This window comes from Syngnathus scovelli, chromosome 8, assembly GCF_024217435.2.
Source record: "Syngnathus scovelli strain Florida chromosome 8, RoL_Ssco_1.2, whole genome shotgun sequence".
NCBI lineage: Eukaryota > Metazoa > Chordata > Actinopteri > Syngnathiformes > Syngnathidae > Syngnathus > Syngnathus scovelli.
In genome coordinates, this window is record NC_090854.1 from 16,842,262 (window position 1) to 16,861,104 (window position 18,843).

General features: G+C 45.6%; 3 protein-coding genes across 10 annotated transcripts; 1 reads left to right on the plus strand and 2 right to left on the minus strand.

Moving 5' to 3' along the window:
* The first annotated feature begins 96 nt into the window (after positions 1–96).
* sec22a (SEC22 homolog A, vesicle trafficking protein) lies at positions 97–18,437 on the plus strand. 5 transcript variants are annotated; one of them, XR_007483320.2, is made up of 12 exons: positions 97–245; positions 865–1,075; positions 1,189–1,352; positions 1,522–1,701; positions 1,776–1,960; positions 2,026–2,246; positions 7,459–7,481; positions 7,747–8,087; positions 8,316–8,411; positions 9,623–9,723; positions 13,821–16,405; positions 17,621–18,437. XR_007483320.2 is itself a non-coding variant. In XM_049728648.1 (7 exons), exons 2-6 carry the CDS (start codon positions 894–896, stop codon positions 2,224–2,226), a joined length of 912 nt encoding a protein of 303 aa, XP_049584605.1. In that variant the 5' UTR covers positions 97–245; positions 865–893; the 3' UTR covers positions 2,227–2,246; positions 3,412–3,993. The 5 variants fall into 5 exon arrangements, 2 of the variants coding, with proteins under 2 accessions (XP_049584605.1, XP_049584604.1); XR_007483321.2 differs by lacking the exon at positions 7,459–7,481; XR_007483322.2 differs by lacking the exons at positions 7,459–7,481; positions 7,747–8,087.
* On the minus strand, positions 2,916–15,137 carry adcy5 (adenylate cyclase 5). 4 transcript variants are annotated; one of them, XM_049728582.2, is made up of 22 exons: positions 14,989–15,137; positions 13,776–14,592; positions 9,864–10,013; positions 9,596–9,717; positions 8,485–8,596; positions 7,955–8,082; positions 7,731–7,889; positions 7,428–7,569; positions 7,206–7,346; positions 6,920–6,942; positions 6,506–6,650; positions 6,341–6,438; positions 6,178–6,265; positions 6,008–6,124; positions 5,779–5,937; positions 5,508–5,683; positions 5,225–5,245; positions 5,020–5,152; positions 4,652–4,915; positions 4,372–4,576; positions 4,171–4,295; positions 2,916–3,760 (listed from the first exon to the last, which is right to left on the minus strand). In XM_049728582.2, the coding sequence occupies exons 1-22, from the start codon at positions 15,003–15,005 to the stop codon at positions 3,629–3,631; spliced, it is 3,474 nt and encodes a 1,157-aa protein (XP_049584539.1). In that variant the 5' UTR covers positions 15,006–15,137; the 3' UTR covers positions 2,916–3,628. The 4 variants fall into 4 exon arrangements, with proteins under 4 accessions (XP_049584539.1, XP_049584537.1, XP_049584536.1 ...); XM_049728580.2 differs by having other exon boundaries at positions 6,008–6,103; positions 6,506–6,824; XM_049728579.2 differs by having other exon boundaries at positions 6,506–6,824.
* hacd2 (3-hydroxyacyl-CoA dehydratase 2) lies at positions 15,950–18,400 on the minus strand. Its single transcript, XM_049728656.2, has 7 exons — positions 18,258–18,400; positions 17,641–17,758; positions 17,546–17,564; positions 17,222–17,310; positions 16,733–16,854; positions 16,481–16,659; positions 15,950–16,323 (listed from the first exon to the last, which is right to left on the minus strand). The coding sequence occupies exons 1-7, from the start codon at positions 18,380–18,382 to the stop codon at positions 16,241–16,243; spliced, it is 735 nt and encodes a 244-aa protein (XP_049584613.1). The 5' UTR covers positions 18,383–18,400; the 3' UTR covers positions 15,950–16,240.
* Positions 18,438–18,843: the final 406 nt, after the last annotated feature.

Sequence of the window (18,843 nt, forward strand, 5' to 3'; positions counted from 1 at the left end):
TGCATTTTTTTGTTGTTTCTGAACATTATATACAGTATTGTATCTTAAAAATAAATAAACACCAACGTGTTTGCCATGACGCTGCTGCGAGTCGATATTTTCCCACAATGCATCGCGGGTCAGCCACGTAAACGTCGCACCAGTCAAACAAGCTTCTTCATCCACGTTTGGACTTGTCGCTTATCCGTACATTGATACTCTTCAGACGTCTCAAACATACCCGCGATGCCACTTCATTTCTTCAGGTACCAAAAACAACTCAAATTATTTTTTAAAATCATTTCCTCACCCCATTCGTAATCTTCGGTTCTTTAGCATTTCCTTAGCATGCTAACGTTAGCCACACGGAAGCGTTGGTCCAGCTGCTTGTATAGCGTGGTAGCTTAACAGCTAAGTGTTATTAAAGATGACGTTTTAACCTTTAAACCCATATTTTAACAAGACTTCATTCAATATGAGTGTCTATTGTGTTTTCAATGTATGTCACAAAATGGAGCCTATGGAGCCACATGATTAGCTCGTGATTTGTACGTATTTTTCGCGACTTAGTTGTCTGTTTAATTTAGATCAATATTTATGATAGTTTAATGGTCGTACATGTCAAAGTTGAGGTGTTTGTGGTGTCTCTCCTAAGAGGAGCTCTCCATGGTTGTGACGTCACGCCCATGGAACATATCGAGCACATGAGTTGAAGCCCATGTTATCTCCTAATATCATATCAATGGATAATTTTTCTGATAATCATTTAGATCTTTATTTGCAGTCCTAATATATATTGTAAATCTTATGCTAGTGTTTCATTTATTATTAGCCTATAGTAGCCTGTGTCTTCCTGAAAGTATCTCCTCATCTCCTTGATCTTAGGACGCACGATATAGGATTGTCTTGCTGAGATGTCGGGCGTGCTGTTTGCCTCGGTGGTGCGTGTGGACGACGGCCTGCCGCTATCCGCGTCCACTGACTACGGGCAGGATCAAGAGCTGCACGAGACCAGAAAGCACCTGAAGGCTCTTTCCAAGAAGTTGCAGCACTTTCCTGACAGATGCACCTTCAAGAGCGGACCCTACAACGTCAAGTATGCACTGTAACTTTAAAGATGAAGTGGATTTGCCAACTAAGCAAACAATTGAGCATACTATAAATGTCTTTGGATATGTTTTAATCAGAACTTTGTGTGTGTGTGTGTAGCTTCACGAGCGCTCTGGGTGTGTGCTACATGATGGTGTGTTTGTCAAGTTACCCAAGCGTGCTAGCCTTCTGCTTCTTGGAAGAACTCCAGAAGGAATTCATTGTCACCTACGACAGCAAACGCATCGGAGCAGCCATCAGGCCGTACTCCTTCATAGAATTTGGTGACAGCCTATTCTTCATCATCTTCTCTCTGTGTGTTTGTGTGTGTGTGTCTGTTCTTGCATGTTTTGTGTAAGTGCGTCTGTGTGTCGCTATCTCTCCCTGCACGATATAATGTGTTTTATAACTCATTTGTGTCACAATGTGTCATTCCGGCGGCGGGGTGTTCAGACGTGGTGATCCAGAGGACGAAGCATCGCTACAACAGCCCTCGCTCCCTCTCCACCAAGATCAACATGGCCGACATGCAGACGGAGATCAAGCTGCGTCCCCCCTACCAGTTGACCCTCGACGACCTTCACGCCATCAATGGCTTCTCTTCGCGCTCCTCCGCCAAGTACAAGGGCATCGGTACCTTGCGCGCCAGTCAGGAGTAACGGATCGGCACCGATGCGTTTTTGAGTGTCTTTCATGTCGTCCTGCAGCTCCCACGCAGACGTTGGAGCCTTTGACGCTTCCCGGCGCCGTTTCGTGCGTCCTCAGCGTATTGTGCGGCGGACTCAACTTGCTGCGAGGCGTCCACGCCATCGAGAGCGTCCTTCAGAACGAGGACGAGGACTTAAGCTACGTCATCGCCTTCTTCCTGGGCACCGCCGCCTGCCTCTACCAGGTTGGCTCTCCTACAAATAGGCTAATATGCTAGCGGGCTAATGTGAACATTCCCATGTTTCTCAGTGCTTCCTGTTCGCGTACTTCTCGGTGTGGAGGAACGTGAAATCGTTTCTGGCTCTGGGGCTGGTGTGCATGTGCAACATGTACCTGTTCCAGCTCAGGAACCTATGGCAGATTTTGTTCCACGTGGCCGTCGCCTCCTGCATGACGCTACAAACACATCTCAGGCAGCCGCTGGGCAAGGCGCCTGACTACAACGTCTGAGCAGATCCTCAACGCCAGAGGTCAGTGACTACCCAAAATGCAATACGAGAGCAATGATGTCCGACAATCTGAACTCAACTCGCGGGACTATATTTCACTACAAATGCAACTCACGTGTCATCATCCTATGACTCTGAACGCACCATCGGCACGATAACGACCCTGAATGCAGCATGAGAGTAAACAAGGACACAACACCTGACATCATCCAATGACCTTGAACGCATCCTGAGAGACACTGGCCAGTTTTCCTAAACCAAAAATGACCTGAAAATTGATTTCTCTTCCGAAATGGTAGTTAGTAGGTTTTTTTCTAGCTATGCAATGCTGCCTAACACACTTTTTTCTCATTTTAAAATGTTTATTTATTTATGGACTGACTTAACCTTTTTTTATTATCTTTGGGGTCACGGGGAGGGGTAAATAGAGCATCCAATTTGAGCTCACAAAAGCCTTTTATCAGTGTGATGTTAGTGTGATGTCATCAAGTGTAGGTGTACCTTATGTTGCTGGATGTATGTAAAGAGACATTGCTTAAATGGTAAGAGGTGTTCATTAACCGGGAATTAAAAAAAAATGTTTTAATTGTGGCGGTTCAAACTTCAAAAATTTAAAAATTATTAGGCATTTTTGAACCAGTTGGTGGAATGTGTTGCCACCTGCTGGCGAAAGAGTGAACAGTCCTCGAATGAGACTTGGCTCTTTTATTACTTTAGTCAGCCATTCATGAAAAGAACAATAAAACATCTCCTTTATACTTTTGTGTCATATAAAGTCACATTAATAGCATCCGGACTGGTGTATTTCCCTGATTTTTACTCATTCTGCTCTGTATGAAAAATACTTCAAAAGAACTCGTCGCGTTGAAATGATCTAAAAATCATTGGGTTGTATTCAAAACTTAAGAATGTAACAGAACCAGCTGTAGTGATGAATACTTTTAGTGTAAAGCGATTAAGTTCAAAGGCCTCAATTTGACATTCACTGGGTCAGACCATCGTGCGGGGGTGCGCCATCTTATTTGTCAGACTGCCACATTGCAAATGTTACATTTATCTAAATAAATGACAAATACATTGTTTTGTACAAAATATAGAATTTGGCATTCCAAAGTCAAAATAGAAAATGTCGAGAAGTTATAAAAGCGTCTGTTGCTGACATCTTTTTTTTTTTTTTGCTTCCAAGTGGATAAGAAACAGGAAGTGGCCGCTCACGTTCAGGAGCTCAGAAGAGGTCGGACTTTTGTCTCGTTCAAAACGTCAGCGAGCTATGATTGGTTTCTTTGGTCTCAACGTCTTCTCTCTGTCCTTGAGTTTTGGGGAGGGGGGGGCTTGGACTTCCTGTCAGTCCAGCAGGACTTCTTCTAGCATGCCCTCTTCAAGGTCCAGGAAAAAGAAGTGCGTTAACTGCTGTGGGAAGGTCCGCTGTTGAGGAAGTAGGTCATCATGTCACCTTTGCCCTTAACCGTTACCACCCCTCGGTACTCCAGGGAGTAATTGTAAGAGTTCAGAACCTGGTACAGATCGGCTGTCACCTGAGAGAACAACAAAGTAGGCAAGATTCAAACATTGTGCCTGAATGCATGAAAACAAGCGTAAATAGTTCTGAGTGTAATCTAGTCATGTGTTCCGTTAAAAAATGTATTTAAGTTGTAAGAAAACAAAACACACGGAGAACTTTTGTAACGATCGGGCTTGAACGGTTTCATATTTAAATGACATTTTGTAGACAGAAAGTAAAATAAACAATTTTCACGGAAATGAACAATCTCAGTTTTGTTGTAACACGGCACTACTTTTGTCCGAATGAAAATACTCAACTCACATTGGCATACTAGCTCTGCAGCAAAGCACTACTTCTGTCTAAATGAAAATCCTTAACTCCCCATAACATGCCATCAAAGCATCGCGAGGGCACCAGAGTACTACTTTTGTCTAAATGCACCTGTATTTTCCCAGGCACGCCGGTGCTGTCCATGCGGCTCGCCACGTTGACGGTGTTGCCCCAAATGTCGTACTGAGGCTTTCGGGCTCCGATCACGCCGGCCACCACGGGGCCCATGTTCAGACCTAACAGAGTGCAAGAGGGGAAAAAAAGGCAGCCTTAGTTTTCTTCTAGAGAACACTTGCGCCAGGCGTTCCTCACCGATCTTCATCTTGAAGTTGTTGAAGGAGTGCTCGTTGATGTATTTCATCTGCTCCATGAGGCGCATGGCGTAGTCGGCCAGGGCGCGGATATGCGAGCGGCCCGTCTTATCGTATGTGCACGCGTTCAGGCCCGATGCCGCCATGTACGTCGAGCCAATCGTCTTGATCTTCTCCAATTGTCGGAAGTTGTCCTCGCTAATAATCTGCCCACAGATCAAATTTCATTCATAAAAGTTTTTTTACCTAAAAAAAAAACCCAAATCTTTTGGTTTGGTCACCTCGTCAAAGTCAGCGATAATCTCGTTGAGGAGCCGAAGGCACTCGACGCCCTCGTTGTTCCCCTCCAGCTCCACGTAAAATTCTGAAAAGTTGCTGATGGAGGCGAACATGACGGCCACGCACTCGCACGACTGATAGTAGAGCTCGTCGTTGCGACGTTCGCGCTGTAAAAAGTGCGCCGCCACGTCTTTGGGCAAGATGTTGTGCAGCAACCGGCGGTTGTACGCCTGCAGCTCCTCCATCTCTTCCTTCTCCTCCGTCGCCTGCATGCAAACACGCACGAATCACATCTAGAACATTCAGTACATTTGAAAAGAAAACAAAAAGTGTGCCTGAAGATTTCACATTTTAATTGGGGCAAGCTGACCTGCAGCTTCCAGAGGAAGTCGAGTCTGGCTGTGGACTCCACCTGCTGGGCGTGCAGGTACAGCGCCAGCACAAACACGGTGATGACCACAGGCGTCATGATCTTTAGAGGCACCTTAGGCTCCACCACGCAGCTACCATACACATGCACACACAGGTTGAGGGTTTGTCTCTGCACAAAGATGGCGTCGGCGTGTAGATCTCACCTGGTTCCGTTCACGTGCTCGCTGAGAACAGAAAAGAAAAAGTTCAGACCTTCATCTCCATGACATACGTATTCCCGATTAGCGCTATTGGCGCCGAGGAACGTAAAGTAATTGAGTCATTTAGACAAAATTAGTCCTTTGGTGCTGAAAAAGTATGCTTTAGTGAGTTGTACAAATGTAATGATTTTACTCCCTCTTCTAGCATCTGCATAGTACCAAAGTAACATGTCAACGTGCTCTGAGATGTTTTCATTTCCATGTATGGATTCTGAGCAGAACTCACGCGGCGTTGGCAACGGCGAGGAGGTCGCGGTTGTCGAGGAGCACGCTCCGCGGCAGCTCCACGACCAGAAGGTAGAGAAGCTCCATGGACAGCATGAGAACAAGCTTGCCGAGGCTGTGAGCTTGCAGGAACACCGAGCACGCCAGTAGACTCAGGACCACGCACCATGAAAAGTACTAGAAGAGGAACAAAGCAGGAAACTCATTTTCAACTGCCCTGAGGATTCTAGAACTTCTACTTCCAGTTCATAGTGGTTCTGCTTTTTCTGTACCTCAGGAAATCCACAAAAGGGCGCTTGGTCCCCGCAGGGTCCCGTCTCTGTGTCCAGAGTGTAATTGAGTAAGCGGGCGTGGCAAGCCTCAACCGCATCCCGGCTGATGTTAAGCTCCTCCCCGATCCAGCCTCGAAGGTCGCAGCGGCTGCAGCTGAACTGAGGCAAGATGGTTCAAAAGGTCAACTCGGGGTCGACCACCAAACAACAGAAAGCCTGAGCCACTCACAATGTTGATGAAGGCAGACAGGAAGACCACCAGGATGGTGGCCACGCCCACCAGGTTGCTGTTGAGACGTGATTGGATGATCCTCCTGGAGAAGGTCTGCAGGGCCATCGGGAACACCTAAAATCGTGGTTACTCCCGTTTAGATCAAATAATTAGGCGTGGCAACTCACCCCGTAGCAGCAGTAGACGCTGGACGCGAACATGAGCGTCATCAGGAGGACCAGGCAGAACGTGAAGAAGCCCCTCATCAAGTCCGAACTGCCACAGTGACTCTTATTATTAGTCAGATCATTCATATTCGGTATACACGGATGGAACGACCATGTGACTCACGAAGGCACGATGACTACGTGTATGCAGCAGATGAAGAGGAAGACGAGAGAGGCGCAGGCCACGTACGCCCCGAAGCGGGAGTCCATCTGTCTGGAGTACTGCACCGCAAATTGCCGTTAACAATCATTGGCGTCAAGAGGAGGAGGAACAGAATCAGCGTTGAACCTTGCTCTCCAGGTCGTCCTCCCTGAAGGTGAGCAGGAACTTCCTGACGTGTTCCGACCTGAGGCGGTCGATGCTGCGGGCGTCGATGGCTCGGCCCAGGAACTCGTCCACCTCGTCCTCGGGGTTCATGTTCTCCTGCGTGTGTCTAAACAGCAAAAAAAAAGGGACGTGACATCCAACTGACCCGAAGACGCCAGAATTGATTACATCGAAGGAACATTTTACGCCCCCTAGTGGCCGCTTTAAAGCTGCACGTCTTTTTACTAGCTGACGTAGGCGTCCCGCTCCGGCACGTGGAGGGTTTCCGTGGCAACAAAGACTGGAAATAGCATTTCTGAGCTAACAGCGCAGATCAAGGGAACTCCCCGAGAAGCCACCGGGGAACCAATATGTGAAAATATTTTGGAAACTTACTTGTCCTTTGGATCTTCAAAGCCCTGCGACACACAAAGAGAAGTCAATCAAAGACGTGATAAATCAAGGACAGTTGCAGAAAGGATGTGCACGTGTGTGAACTTCCTGTCACGTCCATCACATCATGCAAAATATCCTGCTCTGGTCAGGTGCTGACTGTTGCCATGGTAACAAGCATCTCAGTCATGATCAATTAAGCAAATCCACACAATTGTCTTGCTATGCTTCATTAGTAAAGCGATTTAATACCTGCGCCCAAAATGGAATGAGAACGAGCGTGTCTTACCATCCTCTTCATCTCCTTGGAGATTTGGTTGTTGTTGGCCAGGTGATTGTAGAAAGGTCTGTCCGTCCAGTGGCTGCTATTGTGAGTCACTGAATTTGTCCGATGACAATTCATCTTGGCGATCACGGCCTTCTCCTCTTTCTGTCGCGCGCACACAAATATATTAACACTTTGTAACGAGGCTTTTTATTTTTTATTTTTTTTTTTTTTATAAATATTGACCCTCTTCTGGCTGCATCCGACAATGAGGAAGGTCTCGATGCTGTTCCTCTTCAGGTAAGCGTTCCTCTCGCCGCCCGCTCCCGCCTCCACGTCGTAGTCGCCGTTCAGATAGTTGAGTGTGGCCTTAGTGATGTGGATGCGCCTGAAAAAAATATTTTTGGGTTTTTAATTTTCATCTTGTGGACCTGGGTCAAATCAATTTGGACTTATGGTGTCAGCTAATCCTTATCAAAGCTTGTGTAAACCCGACAAATGAAATCTAATTGAGTCCGGTGGCCTGTTTCTGTTTTGTATTTCACGTACCCCGCTTTCCCGCCAGCCTCCATCTGGTTGGCGAGCGTGACGTCGTTGGACCAGACGTCAAACTGCCATTTCCTCAGGCCCAGCACGCCGCAGTGGACACGCCCACTATGGATGCCCACCCTCATATTCACGTTGACTCCCGTCACTTCCCGGACCAGCCTGACCAAAAAAAAAAAAATTGCGAGGGCCGCACAGGGAGCACGTGAGGGCGGCGGTCATCTTACGAGATGGCTTCGATCATGTCCAGGCCCATCTCCACGCAGCAGTGGGCGTGGTCAGCCCGGGCCTCCGGAAGACCCGACACGCAGTAGTAGCAGTCGCCAAGGATCTTGATGCGCAGGCAGTGATTCTCCTAAGGTCATGTCAGAACGACATTTTTCTAAAATCTATTCATTGCCGAGAATAAACATATGTGCCTCTTGAATATTGTCAATTTTTGTATTGCTGCTTCATGTGATGGTTTGAAATGCTAATTTCCGTTAGCCCGGTAATGGCTTTATCAGTTGTATGTTAGCATTAAGCTAACTGAAATGATTTTGTCCAATCATCTAACTCGCTGTTCTCTTCTGTTGTTTCTTTTTACAGGAAGAGACAAAGACAGAGAGACAGCGGGAGTCTTCGTTCCCTCAGAGATGTGATATGATTATCGTCCACGTCTTGACAGCAAGACACTGAGAACAGGTGCGAATGAGTACTTTCACAAAATATGTCGGATTATATCAGGTCTGAAGACCAAAATGTGTTGCGTACTTACCGCCGCCAACTTGTCAAAGCGAGCAAAGAGTTCGTTGAGCGTCATGACCAGCTCCTGAGCCGTACACTGAGACGCCAAACTCGTGAAGCCTTCGATATCTGCGAACAGGATGCTGCGGCAACGAAACAATCGAAAATATGATTTTGTAATTAATGACAGACAACCACTACAAAAGTAAGATATTTGTTTTGCTGTACTTTAACAATCCAAATGTGGACTAAAACATGGTGGCAAATACCAACAAGGCTTTTTATTGTGCTATATTTACAAAGGTCCTCAAGACAAACCTGAAATAAAAGTCATGCTTATCTCATGAATGGCGCATGACCGCACTGCCTCAAGGGTCCGTGTGTGTGTGTGTCTGTGTGTGTATAACGACAAGAGAATGCGAAACTACATTTCTAAAATTGCGAGCGATACGGCGGCCGGCGAATCGACCGGTCCTGGCAATTTGATAGACCACTAAAGACAGCAACAAATAATCTCGTTTCCTAATAACACAGCAATGTAACTATTTTTTTTCCTCTCAGTAGCCATGCTTGTTTTCACAGGCTGCTGTATGTTTTTTTATTCATGAGCTAATGACCTCCTCATGAACTTCCCTAGCACTCGTTCCGTCTCTCTCTCTCTCTCTCTCTCTCGCTCGCTCGTTCTCGCCGCAGGCCTGCATAACATCAACATTGAAAAGTTGAGCTTCAGCTTCCTGTTGCCGCCAATTAGCAGCTCCAATTAGCCAAGTTACCCCCAACCAGCACTGTCGCTTCTCATTAGCAGAGGTGCTCACCAGTCAGCCAATGTTAACACTTGTTACTTGCCAATAAAGTTTTCAGCCTTAAAAAAAAATCTTTCATCCCTTTCCTCAGCCAGCACGAGTTACAATATTTTATATTCCTAATATTTCCTAATCAAGAATGTATTATTATTATTTTTATTATATTTATTATTATATATTCTAGCCATTATTAGTATTGTTAATCTTTTTTTTTTAACTTTATTTATCCACTTTTTGGAATTTTTGCACTTTGTCATTAAAGTGAATTAAATAGACCCATTTCAGCAAATTTCACAAAAGCTGAAAATGCTTTCATTTCACTTCGTTTACATTTTCTACCTGACATTGTCGTGTTTCTGTATGTAGATTTTGTGAAACATCATGTCCTCCTGCTTGGCGTTGATGTCCGCCTTCATCTCCATGGCGACGTGGCGGGGAAGCACCGACAGCAGCAGACGCTCCTACAGGTACAAAACAAAAAAGACAAAACAAACAAAAACATTTCTGGCCGTGGCGACCTTTCGTACGAGACGGGCGGGGGGCGGGGGGGTTGAACGACCGCACGGCGTTAAGAATAATCCCCAAATAATTGCGGAATGTTTCTCACCTGCTGCTGGTTCTCCCGTTGCGAGTGCAAGCGAGCTTGGATGCATTCCCGCGTCTCCCGGAAGGCTTGCCTCTGAGAGCCCTCCGCCGGGTAATGTGTACACACACCCACGATGTTGGTGCACGAGAAGATCAGCATGTTGGACACCAGCTGCAAACACAAAAAAAGTTCTAACATCTCAGAGAAGCCCCAAAAAAGCCATCGAATCGTTCTTTAATCGTATGTCACATAAAGTTGTTGTTAGTGAGCGCATTTAAAAAAAAAAATGGCGGACGGGTCTCCTTTGCTATTAGCGCTTGTTATCTAACTGCACTCGAGCACACAAAAGCTCTTTTCACATCAACTCCAAGAGCGTATCGATAATCAATCACGTGGAGGACGGCGCCCCCATTCCTTTGCTTTTCAGTATACGCCACCGGCCAAACTCGCCAACAGGGACATTCAAATCCTCCGTCTAACTTTAGATCTTCAAGTTTGGCCGTCATCAGAAACATATTTGAGAGCCCCACGCTGATGTAATATTTTGCGTACAAACGAGGTCCCCCGTACGGAGGTGCCATTTCTTCATCGAAACAAGACAAGTGCGCTCCTCCAGTCGGTCGGGCCTGTTAGCGGCGCTTCAACAAAAACAAAACCGACGCTTCCTGCAGCTGTCCCTCCCCCGCCTCACGGTTGCCACGGCAACGATCCGTCCATCAGATAGTCGTCTCGTCAACAGGTCAACACAAACGCGGGCTCTTTTATTCTATTAATATCCACGCCGGGCCTTATTTGGAAAGCACGGGCTTTTCCTCCTCGGGACAACATGACTGCCGTTCCCTCGAGGCAATATTCAATTGTGTCTTTCCTTGCTAGTAATACTGGGGAAAAAAAAAAATGGCGGTCATTTCATATCATCAATGTGTCATTTCCGTTACTCGTCTTGGATTTTGACTTATCAGAGGTTAAAGCACATGACGATGTTGTGGTGGAACAAAGCCACGCTTCTTTAAAGATTCTAGGAATTCGACTCATTGCTTTAAGCTTTCGTGAGAATTCAGATTGACCCTAAAAATAAACAGCGATAAATAAAAAACTTTTTGTTAGCTTTCAAGAGACGTCACAGTTTTGGTGACTTTCTCTCTTGGATCAATAGCAGCACAGTAGGCACATTGTGGCCCTGCAGGAGGTAATGCAGGTCATGCGCTAATATCGCGGCATGCTGAGCGCTCTTCGGCCTCATTGTGAACACAAGAGGATCAAAAAACTGCGCTCACATGATTTTTTTTTTTTTTGCAAGCCCCTTTCACACCGAAGCGGAAACGCCTTCACGGCCACTAAGTCGCTTAGAATCGAAATGATCTACAATCAGTTAATTATTTACGGCAATTTTGTTTGAAGTTTCCTTCAAAGTTTTTTTTTTGCCTCATCGCTACTTTAAGGCACGTAAAGTATACAGATGAGCAGCACTTTGATTTGCGGTCATCGCTCGTGGGTGTGCGAAATCTGCTGACTCACCATTAAACGCTAACTAATCATTTTAGTGTTTTTCTGTCACTCCCCGCCCACACGTATGGTTAATTTTCCCCAAAGGAGCATTATCGCTGCGCTGGGCGGTGATTCACAACATTGGGTCACGCCATGTTTGAGCAGCGGCATCCTTTAATCATGTCGCCATCCAGGCAGGATGTTTCATCCTCGCCGACGACCCCGTCACCTCAAGTCCATTAGCGTTTAGCGCTCGCTTTCTGATGTCATTTTCGAGATAATTGATCAGATTTTGTCACAAATGTACACATACTCTGTGGAAAATGTAGTTGTATAAAGTTTTATGTGTCTAGAACTCTCGAAACGTCCCAAAACACGGAGGCACTCAAGATTAGCAGCTAGTTTAGCAGGCAGTCTGTTAGCTATCAGCTAATTGTCTTTTAGCTAATAAGCAAAAGCTTAATATTGAGGGTTTTCCATTTTATTTCCAAGACTTTTTAAAACATGTACAGTCGTGGTTTTGTATAGAAAATCAAGTCAGGATTCAGTCAGCTGATTGCAAAAAATCGGTGTAAAAGAGCCCGTCGGCTCGACTCCTCGTGCCACTAACAATGGCCGACTGTGCTTATAAATAGTCTGCGCTAATGTCACTCTCAAACCGAGTGCTTTTCATTTCATTTAGTTACATCGTGTTAACAACGTAACTAACCATATGTTGTGTTAGCAACGTGGCTAACCATTCAATAACAACTGGCCAGCACACGTCAGTTAAACGCTGTATTAGCTGGTAGCCATTAGCCACCTTGCTAAATACAGTTTTTTAGACAGGAGTTCTTCTCTCAAGAGGTTCTATCATCAGACAAATGGTCCAGTTGGACATGAAATCCTGGCAGTTTTTCCTGCTAGAAGCAACTGCTGCTTTTAAACATGATCAGCATCTGCCGAGCTGACTGCTATTCATCAGCTTGCGACAGCATTAGCATTAGCTAGCCGTGGTGGTGATTACACACCGAGAGAGACAAAACGGCATTTAATTAAAAATGACATTTCTGGTCGGTATACGAATCTTCAAAAAGTGAATATGAGGTGTTTCGGACAACATACGCTGTAATATTGGTCGTAATAACTTCATTTATGTGTTTTTCTGCAAAAGTACATTTAGTAACTCATTGGAGTTGATTTGGGACTTGCTATTTACGCTACGCCTCATTTGTCATTTGCACTGGAAAAAAAAAAAAATAAGGAACCGAGGGAAGCACTCAGCACTGGAGTTTGATGGGGATTTTTTTTTTTTTAAAGAGGGAATGTGTTGCTAAGCTACCAAAGCATGGAGAGATCGTGTGTGTGTGTGTGTGTGTGTGTGTGTGGTCCCTTCTGTGCATCCTAACCAGGTTCAAAACAGCTTTCCGTGTCACTCCCACGTGACTTAAAGGTAATTAAATATACATGCATATATAATACAATTTGCAGACTTTCCATAAAGTCTCAATCTATAAATTTCAATTGAATACAAAATGCATTATTTTAAAGAGGGCAAGTAAACAAACTGAGCTGTGGAATTTCATTCCACATTTTTCAGACCATTTGAATGTTTTAGCTCGTCAACGGCGTGTTTGCGTTGCTGCGTCTTGAACTGATGAGAAAGCTCCAAGAGTTTATTCTTTCCCGGCTAGCTTTGTTGTTCTTAGCATTTCAACGCCCGGCAGCTTACGTGAAAATCGAGTTGTCTCGGGACTTGGCAAGCGGCCCTAGCTTATTTTTACGCGGCGACGTGATGACGTTGAAACGTTTGCTTGTAATGTGGCCAACGTTATTCCGGACGACGGCCAAACCCGGGATCACTCACATGATGGTTGTTAGAGAAACTGGCATGGAAGCTTTGCAAAAAAAAAAAGGCACGGCCTCATTTTTCTCACACATTATGATTTGAATTATTTTAGATCAAATGAAGGATTTGCAATCCTGATTCTAAAATGCGTGACGGGGAAAGAAAATACAAGGCTAGACGTAAACACCTCGCTCAGGATTGTTTCCAGACGCTCTCGGTTGAGCTTTTAGGGTGAGCGCTTAATGTACATCCTCTTAAGTGCGACCTACACCATTTCCAGCGCGACATTACGTGTGGAACCAAAACAACGAGACTGCAGAGTGCTTACAAAACAAGCCGACTTTGCATTTTACGTGGAACGTCTGAGCTGCAAAAAAAGCCTCTGGAAATTTCCATTCCGATGAGGTTAACATCCACTTTGGTTGCTTCGCACCACCGTGACAAATATGCAGTTGACACTTCATGCGCCTGAATGTTGTTAATTGCTAATGCTTGCTCTGATGTGTCAACAATTTTTTTTTAAAGCATTAGGAAGACATATTTGCCACTCCCCAAATTCATCCTTCAAAAAATCAATCAATAGAAAAATACCGTGTAAAATGAAAAGATGACCGCACCTGCTTCCAGAGAAAAGGATCCACCTTGTTCTGCATCCACGACAGGGCCACGTGCACGGCGGACAGCAGCAGTCCGGTGACCACGGCGGCTCGCATGCGGACGGGCAGCAGCGTGTAAACCACGTGGATGAAGAACACGGTCCACCAGATGCCCTCCGAGGCGTCCCGGGGCCGCACCACCAGCACGCCAACCACCTGCACCAGCAGCAGCAGCAGGATGAGCGCATAGCACACCACCCACATGTGGTCCTGCCGGAAACCCGTCCGGTTGCACGCCGCCATCAGCGCCAACGTCAGCAGGATGGCGAAGGAGAAGACCACCACGTAGGCCACGCTGGGCTCACTCCCCACTGAGCAGTGGAAGAGCAGCATGACGCCGAAGACCAGAACCAGAACCGCCATCAACATGGTCAGGCTGCTCTGGTTGAGCCGGAAGAAGTAGCGCTGGTACAGACGCTCCAGGTTCTCCGACTGGAACTTTTTGGAGCTGAAGACGTGCGCCACGCCGGACCAGAATGACGCCGCCGAGAAGCTGGCCTCAGGGGCGGGGGGGAGGCCGTCCTGAGGGAGGCCCAGCTCCACCGACTTGGCCCGAACCTCATCGCCGCGCTCCTGCCACGCCGAACGGGAGCGGAAGCTGACCCGGCTCATCGTGGTGGCCACGCAACCGGGAGGTCCGGCCCGCCGGCGCTCCGAAGGGTCCTCGTCGTCCCTCCAGCGGCTGTTGAGCCTCCGGGTAGAGTACGCGCAACCGTTAGCCACAGAGTCGGACTCACCCCAGGCAGACCGGTGCTCGCCGGCACCGGGCGGGCTGACACTGTTGCAAAAATATTAGCCATAAAATGCAGCTATCAGATTTAAAAACTAAAAGTGTTGGAAGAAAAAAACTACAAAAATATTTGGGAAATCATTATATCAAATGCTACATATTAGAACGTAATATTAAAAAATATATATTTATTAGAAAAAATGTAAAATGAGAAAAATTAAATTAGGAAAGAAAATAAGGTTAAAAAAAATCCACAAACATTTTTCTTAAATTAAGAATACAACAAAAAAGTACATGGGGAAAATACGATAGTCAACGACTCCCTTTTTAATACATATGACTACAAATATTGAGGAAAATTCAAATATTAGAAAAAAAATATATGATATAAATTACAAAAACCCAAGATAACAAATAGACTTGAACATTTAAAAATATACTAACCTGTTGGATCTGGACATGGTGAAAAAAACTCAACTACAAGTACATTGCTGTCGTTGTTTCCACTTGTTACTTGCAGTAAATCCAAATGTCACTTTTGCTGCCAAATATTTATTCCAAAAATGATTCTTAAAAAGATAATCCAACTAAAATTGCATTGAGAAAAAAAAATCAATCGTGCGAATCTCAAGGGAACTTGGCCCACGGCGCTCGGGAACAATCGCTCCAGGTAGATTCGACTCCACATCATCGGGCCCAATTAAGAGGCACCCGAGAGGAGCTGAGCTGCTCCCCGGAGACGGGCTCGCATCGGCGGCGGCGTCGAGTGGTACATCCCCCGCGGCGTCGGTGGTTGTTTCGGTTCGAACCGGCCGACACCTGTGCCGCTGAGGAGGAGTGAGGCGTCGTTTGCCAGGGAAGCATCACCACCGGCCACCCGATGGGTGCGAGGCGAGCCTCCGATGATCAGATCGGGGTCGCCATCGGTGCCGTGCAGAAACGGGGAGCTCAGCGCTCGGGTTAGACGCGCATCCTCCGTATCACTGGTCGTGACGGACGCAACACACCGGGAACGGGCTCCGTTTAGACGCTAGCAGTCATCCGAGCTCCGGTGTGCTACCGAAGCCTTTCTGCAAAAACCGTGGACTCAACAATATACGCGCGCCCCCATTGGGGTACTTAAAGAAGGCGGGGTGCTTGGTTGGGAGACGCCATTGGACCAGATAGCATTCAATCAAAATAGTGGACGGGTTCTTACTGCTGGATGGAAGCCTGACGAAAGATGAAATTACAAAAACACGAATTAAATAACTAAACTGGGGAAAAAAAATCTACCCCAGTAAATTATTTTTAGTGGAGAAAAAGATTTTCTCAGTAATTCAGTAACAACAGAAGACCAATGTTGAAAACATAAAATCAATAATAAAAATAAAATATTGTCATCGCTAAAAGACAAACATAGACAGAAATTCAAACAAGTTTATTGTCATGAAAGCAAGAAACAAACATATTAATTGCGGGCACATGACGATTATGGGGTGGACTAGTTTTTATTTTTAGAAAAAGTGGCGGATTTCTTCAGTGCATCCTTGAGCACGTCGGACAATTCGATGGCGTCGCCCGAGCGGCAATTTGTTCATAAATAAAATTGAGGAAAAAATAATAAAGACAGCAGTAGTTGTAGTTTGGGAAATACAAATGAAAAGAGCTTGTGAGGTCCGTTTTTGTTTGGATGCAAAAGGTTTGATTCCTTCTCTCACTCCACTTTGCTGTAGGCGTCGGCGTGGCCCAGAACCTTCTTCCTCTGTCGGATCATGTGGAAGTAGAGCTGAGGGAACACTGCCGAGGGGAGGAACAACCAAGAACACTTTGTTGGCTCGTGCGTCGTTATGAAGACAAAATGGACGTCAGCTTCAATGAGGTATTGGCACACAGTCAAACCAAAATTTGGTCTACTAAATTTGAACCCTGTTGAGGGACATTTCGGTGGACTTACATGGAATGTAGGAGATCATGACCAGGATGAGGAAGGAGTAGTAGTCGAAGGAGAAGTTGTATTTGTTGGGTAGCGTGACCGAGTACAGGCCTGTCTTCTGCACATGGGGCAGCGCCGCATAGATGGTCAAAAGCTCGCCGCTCACGCCCATCGGGTACAGCACGATGAAAAAGGTGTACCTGTGACAAAAAGCCGAGATCAGACCATGTCGGATTTTATCTCGACGGCAAGAACGTTGTCCGTGGGTCCTACCTGGCCCACTTGATGAGGTAGGGCAGATGATTGAGCAGGCTGAAGGTGTAGAAAGAATAGCGGATGATCTCAGTGATGGTCCAGGCGCTGACAAAGAGCAGCACGCTGTCCTCGCTCTGCACCTGCACACCGAGTCAAAGGAGGTGAGAAGATCTTTTGATCCATGGTGGGGGGGTCCTCCACGCAGAACCATGCGGGTTTGGCTCACAAATCTCAAATCGGATGTTAGGTCATAAACAGAAAGTAGCAATGGTCTACATTTCCAACGTGCTGATCATGTCGAAATTCTCTTTGGTCAAGTCAATCAACCTGTCCGTCAATCAACCCACACAGCAAATCATTGCGTTCATTCCCACGAGACGACGTCACTGACTTACGTTGCTCACGACTCCGACACCTCCTACAGCCAGCGCATCAAAAGTATTCATCAAGTGGCAGCTTTTGCATTGCGCTGTGATTATTCCCACGCGTGTGTGTGCGCGCTCTCACCTCTCTGACGCTATGTGTGACGGCCCACGTTAGAAAGACGCGGGACATGACCTGGAAGCCGGTCAGGACGACGGATGACGGCACAATCCCTGTTAAAAAAAAAAACAAAAAAAAAAAACAGTTGCATGCTGTTAATAATGATTATAGTTATGCCATTGGATTGTAGCACCCCTTAGTGGCCAAAGAAGGACTTTTTTTTGTCAAATTTTCTTTCACGAAAATTACTAGATGCAACACTTGTAATTAAAAACGAAGTTTTCCCATAAATGGATTATATTAGGCTATATAAATTTGAAGTGAGATGAAGATGGAGGCAGAACTCACCAACAGCGCAGTGTACAATCTGTGAAGGGAAAGAAAAGGATCTAATAAGAGTCTCTTTTTTTATTATAATTTCAGTCTTAGATGAATCTGCAGACCTCCAAGACGGCGCCGGTCTGAAAGAACTTGAGGGGCTTCTCAATGGAGTAGTAAAGGCCGTGGTAGCTCCCTCTAGCCAGGTAGGCTCGTACCAAACCCACGGCAATCACCAGCCACCTGCAACACATATATAAAGTATATACTACAGTATGTGTGTGTGTGCAAGTGTGTGAGTGGAGGCAAAGAAAAACCGCTGCACTCAAAATGTGGTCCAACTGGTTGGCACAGTGTGAAATTGTGCAATAATTTACACAATTTATCTGAAATGTTTTATTTACGAATGCAATTCATTCTGTTCTTTATTTTAATTCATCTAAATCAATCCAAATAAAATAGCTTAATAGATGACTAAAGCAAATTATTATAGTGACAAATACACAAAAGAACAAATCTCTACGCGCATGCGCAACCATGCTCCCCTAAGGTTAATCCGCGTTAATAAATGACTGGGAGGCAAATTCGAAGTTCATTAAAAATCACAACAGCTTGCATTATCACTAATGACTATATCAAAGGTAAATTCTCACATTTAAACCATTTAAATTATGACTGATCATAATTGCAGCCATTATCAACAGTGCAGCCTGTGCTCCACATTAGCATCATGCTAGCTTACCCCGCTGTCATAACAACATTGTAGATGACTAAATAAGCGGTGCACAAGGCACCGGGTCCCTTCTTTTTATCCGGGGCTCCGTTGCCGTGAGCCGCCTTGCTGGCCCCCGAAGCAGCTGCCGACATGACTGCAAGAGAGCGAATCCTTCAGACGAGCTTTGGCCCTGGAAGGTGGCCGCTGTCACGGCGGAAAAACTACAGGAGGCGAGACACAGAAGTGACGTCACGCATTGGCCTCTCGACCGACCGCTTTGGCTTCCTTCCATTGTCTCATTATATTATCATCATAAGGGATTATTATTATTAGTCAATATAAAATGTATTGTTAAATGATTGCGAGTAATAATAACTAGAGGAGCTGAAAGCAGAAAGTGGCGTCACATGACGAGCTCGTTACGTTTTGTCACCCGCATTCTGACAACAATAGTTAAATTTTAATTACTGTAAATTTGAATATTTCCATAATTCTGGTAGCGATATTTATGTATTATTGTGTTATGAAGTAATCAATTGCACCCAACAACTTAAAGTTATATGTATTTACAAATACAGAATGCAGAAATTTGGATCGATAAATTAATCAACTA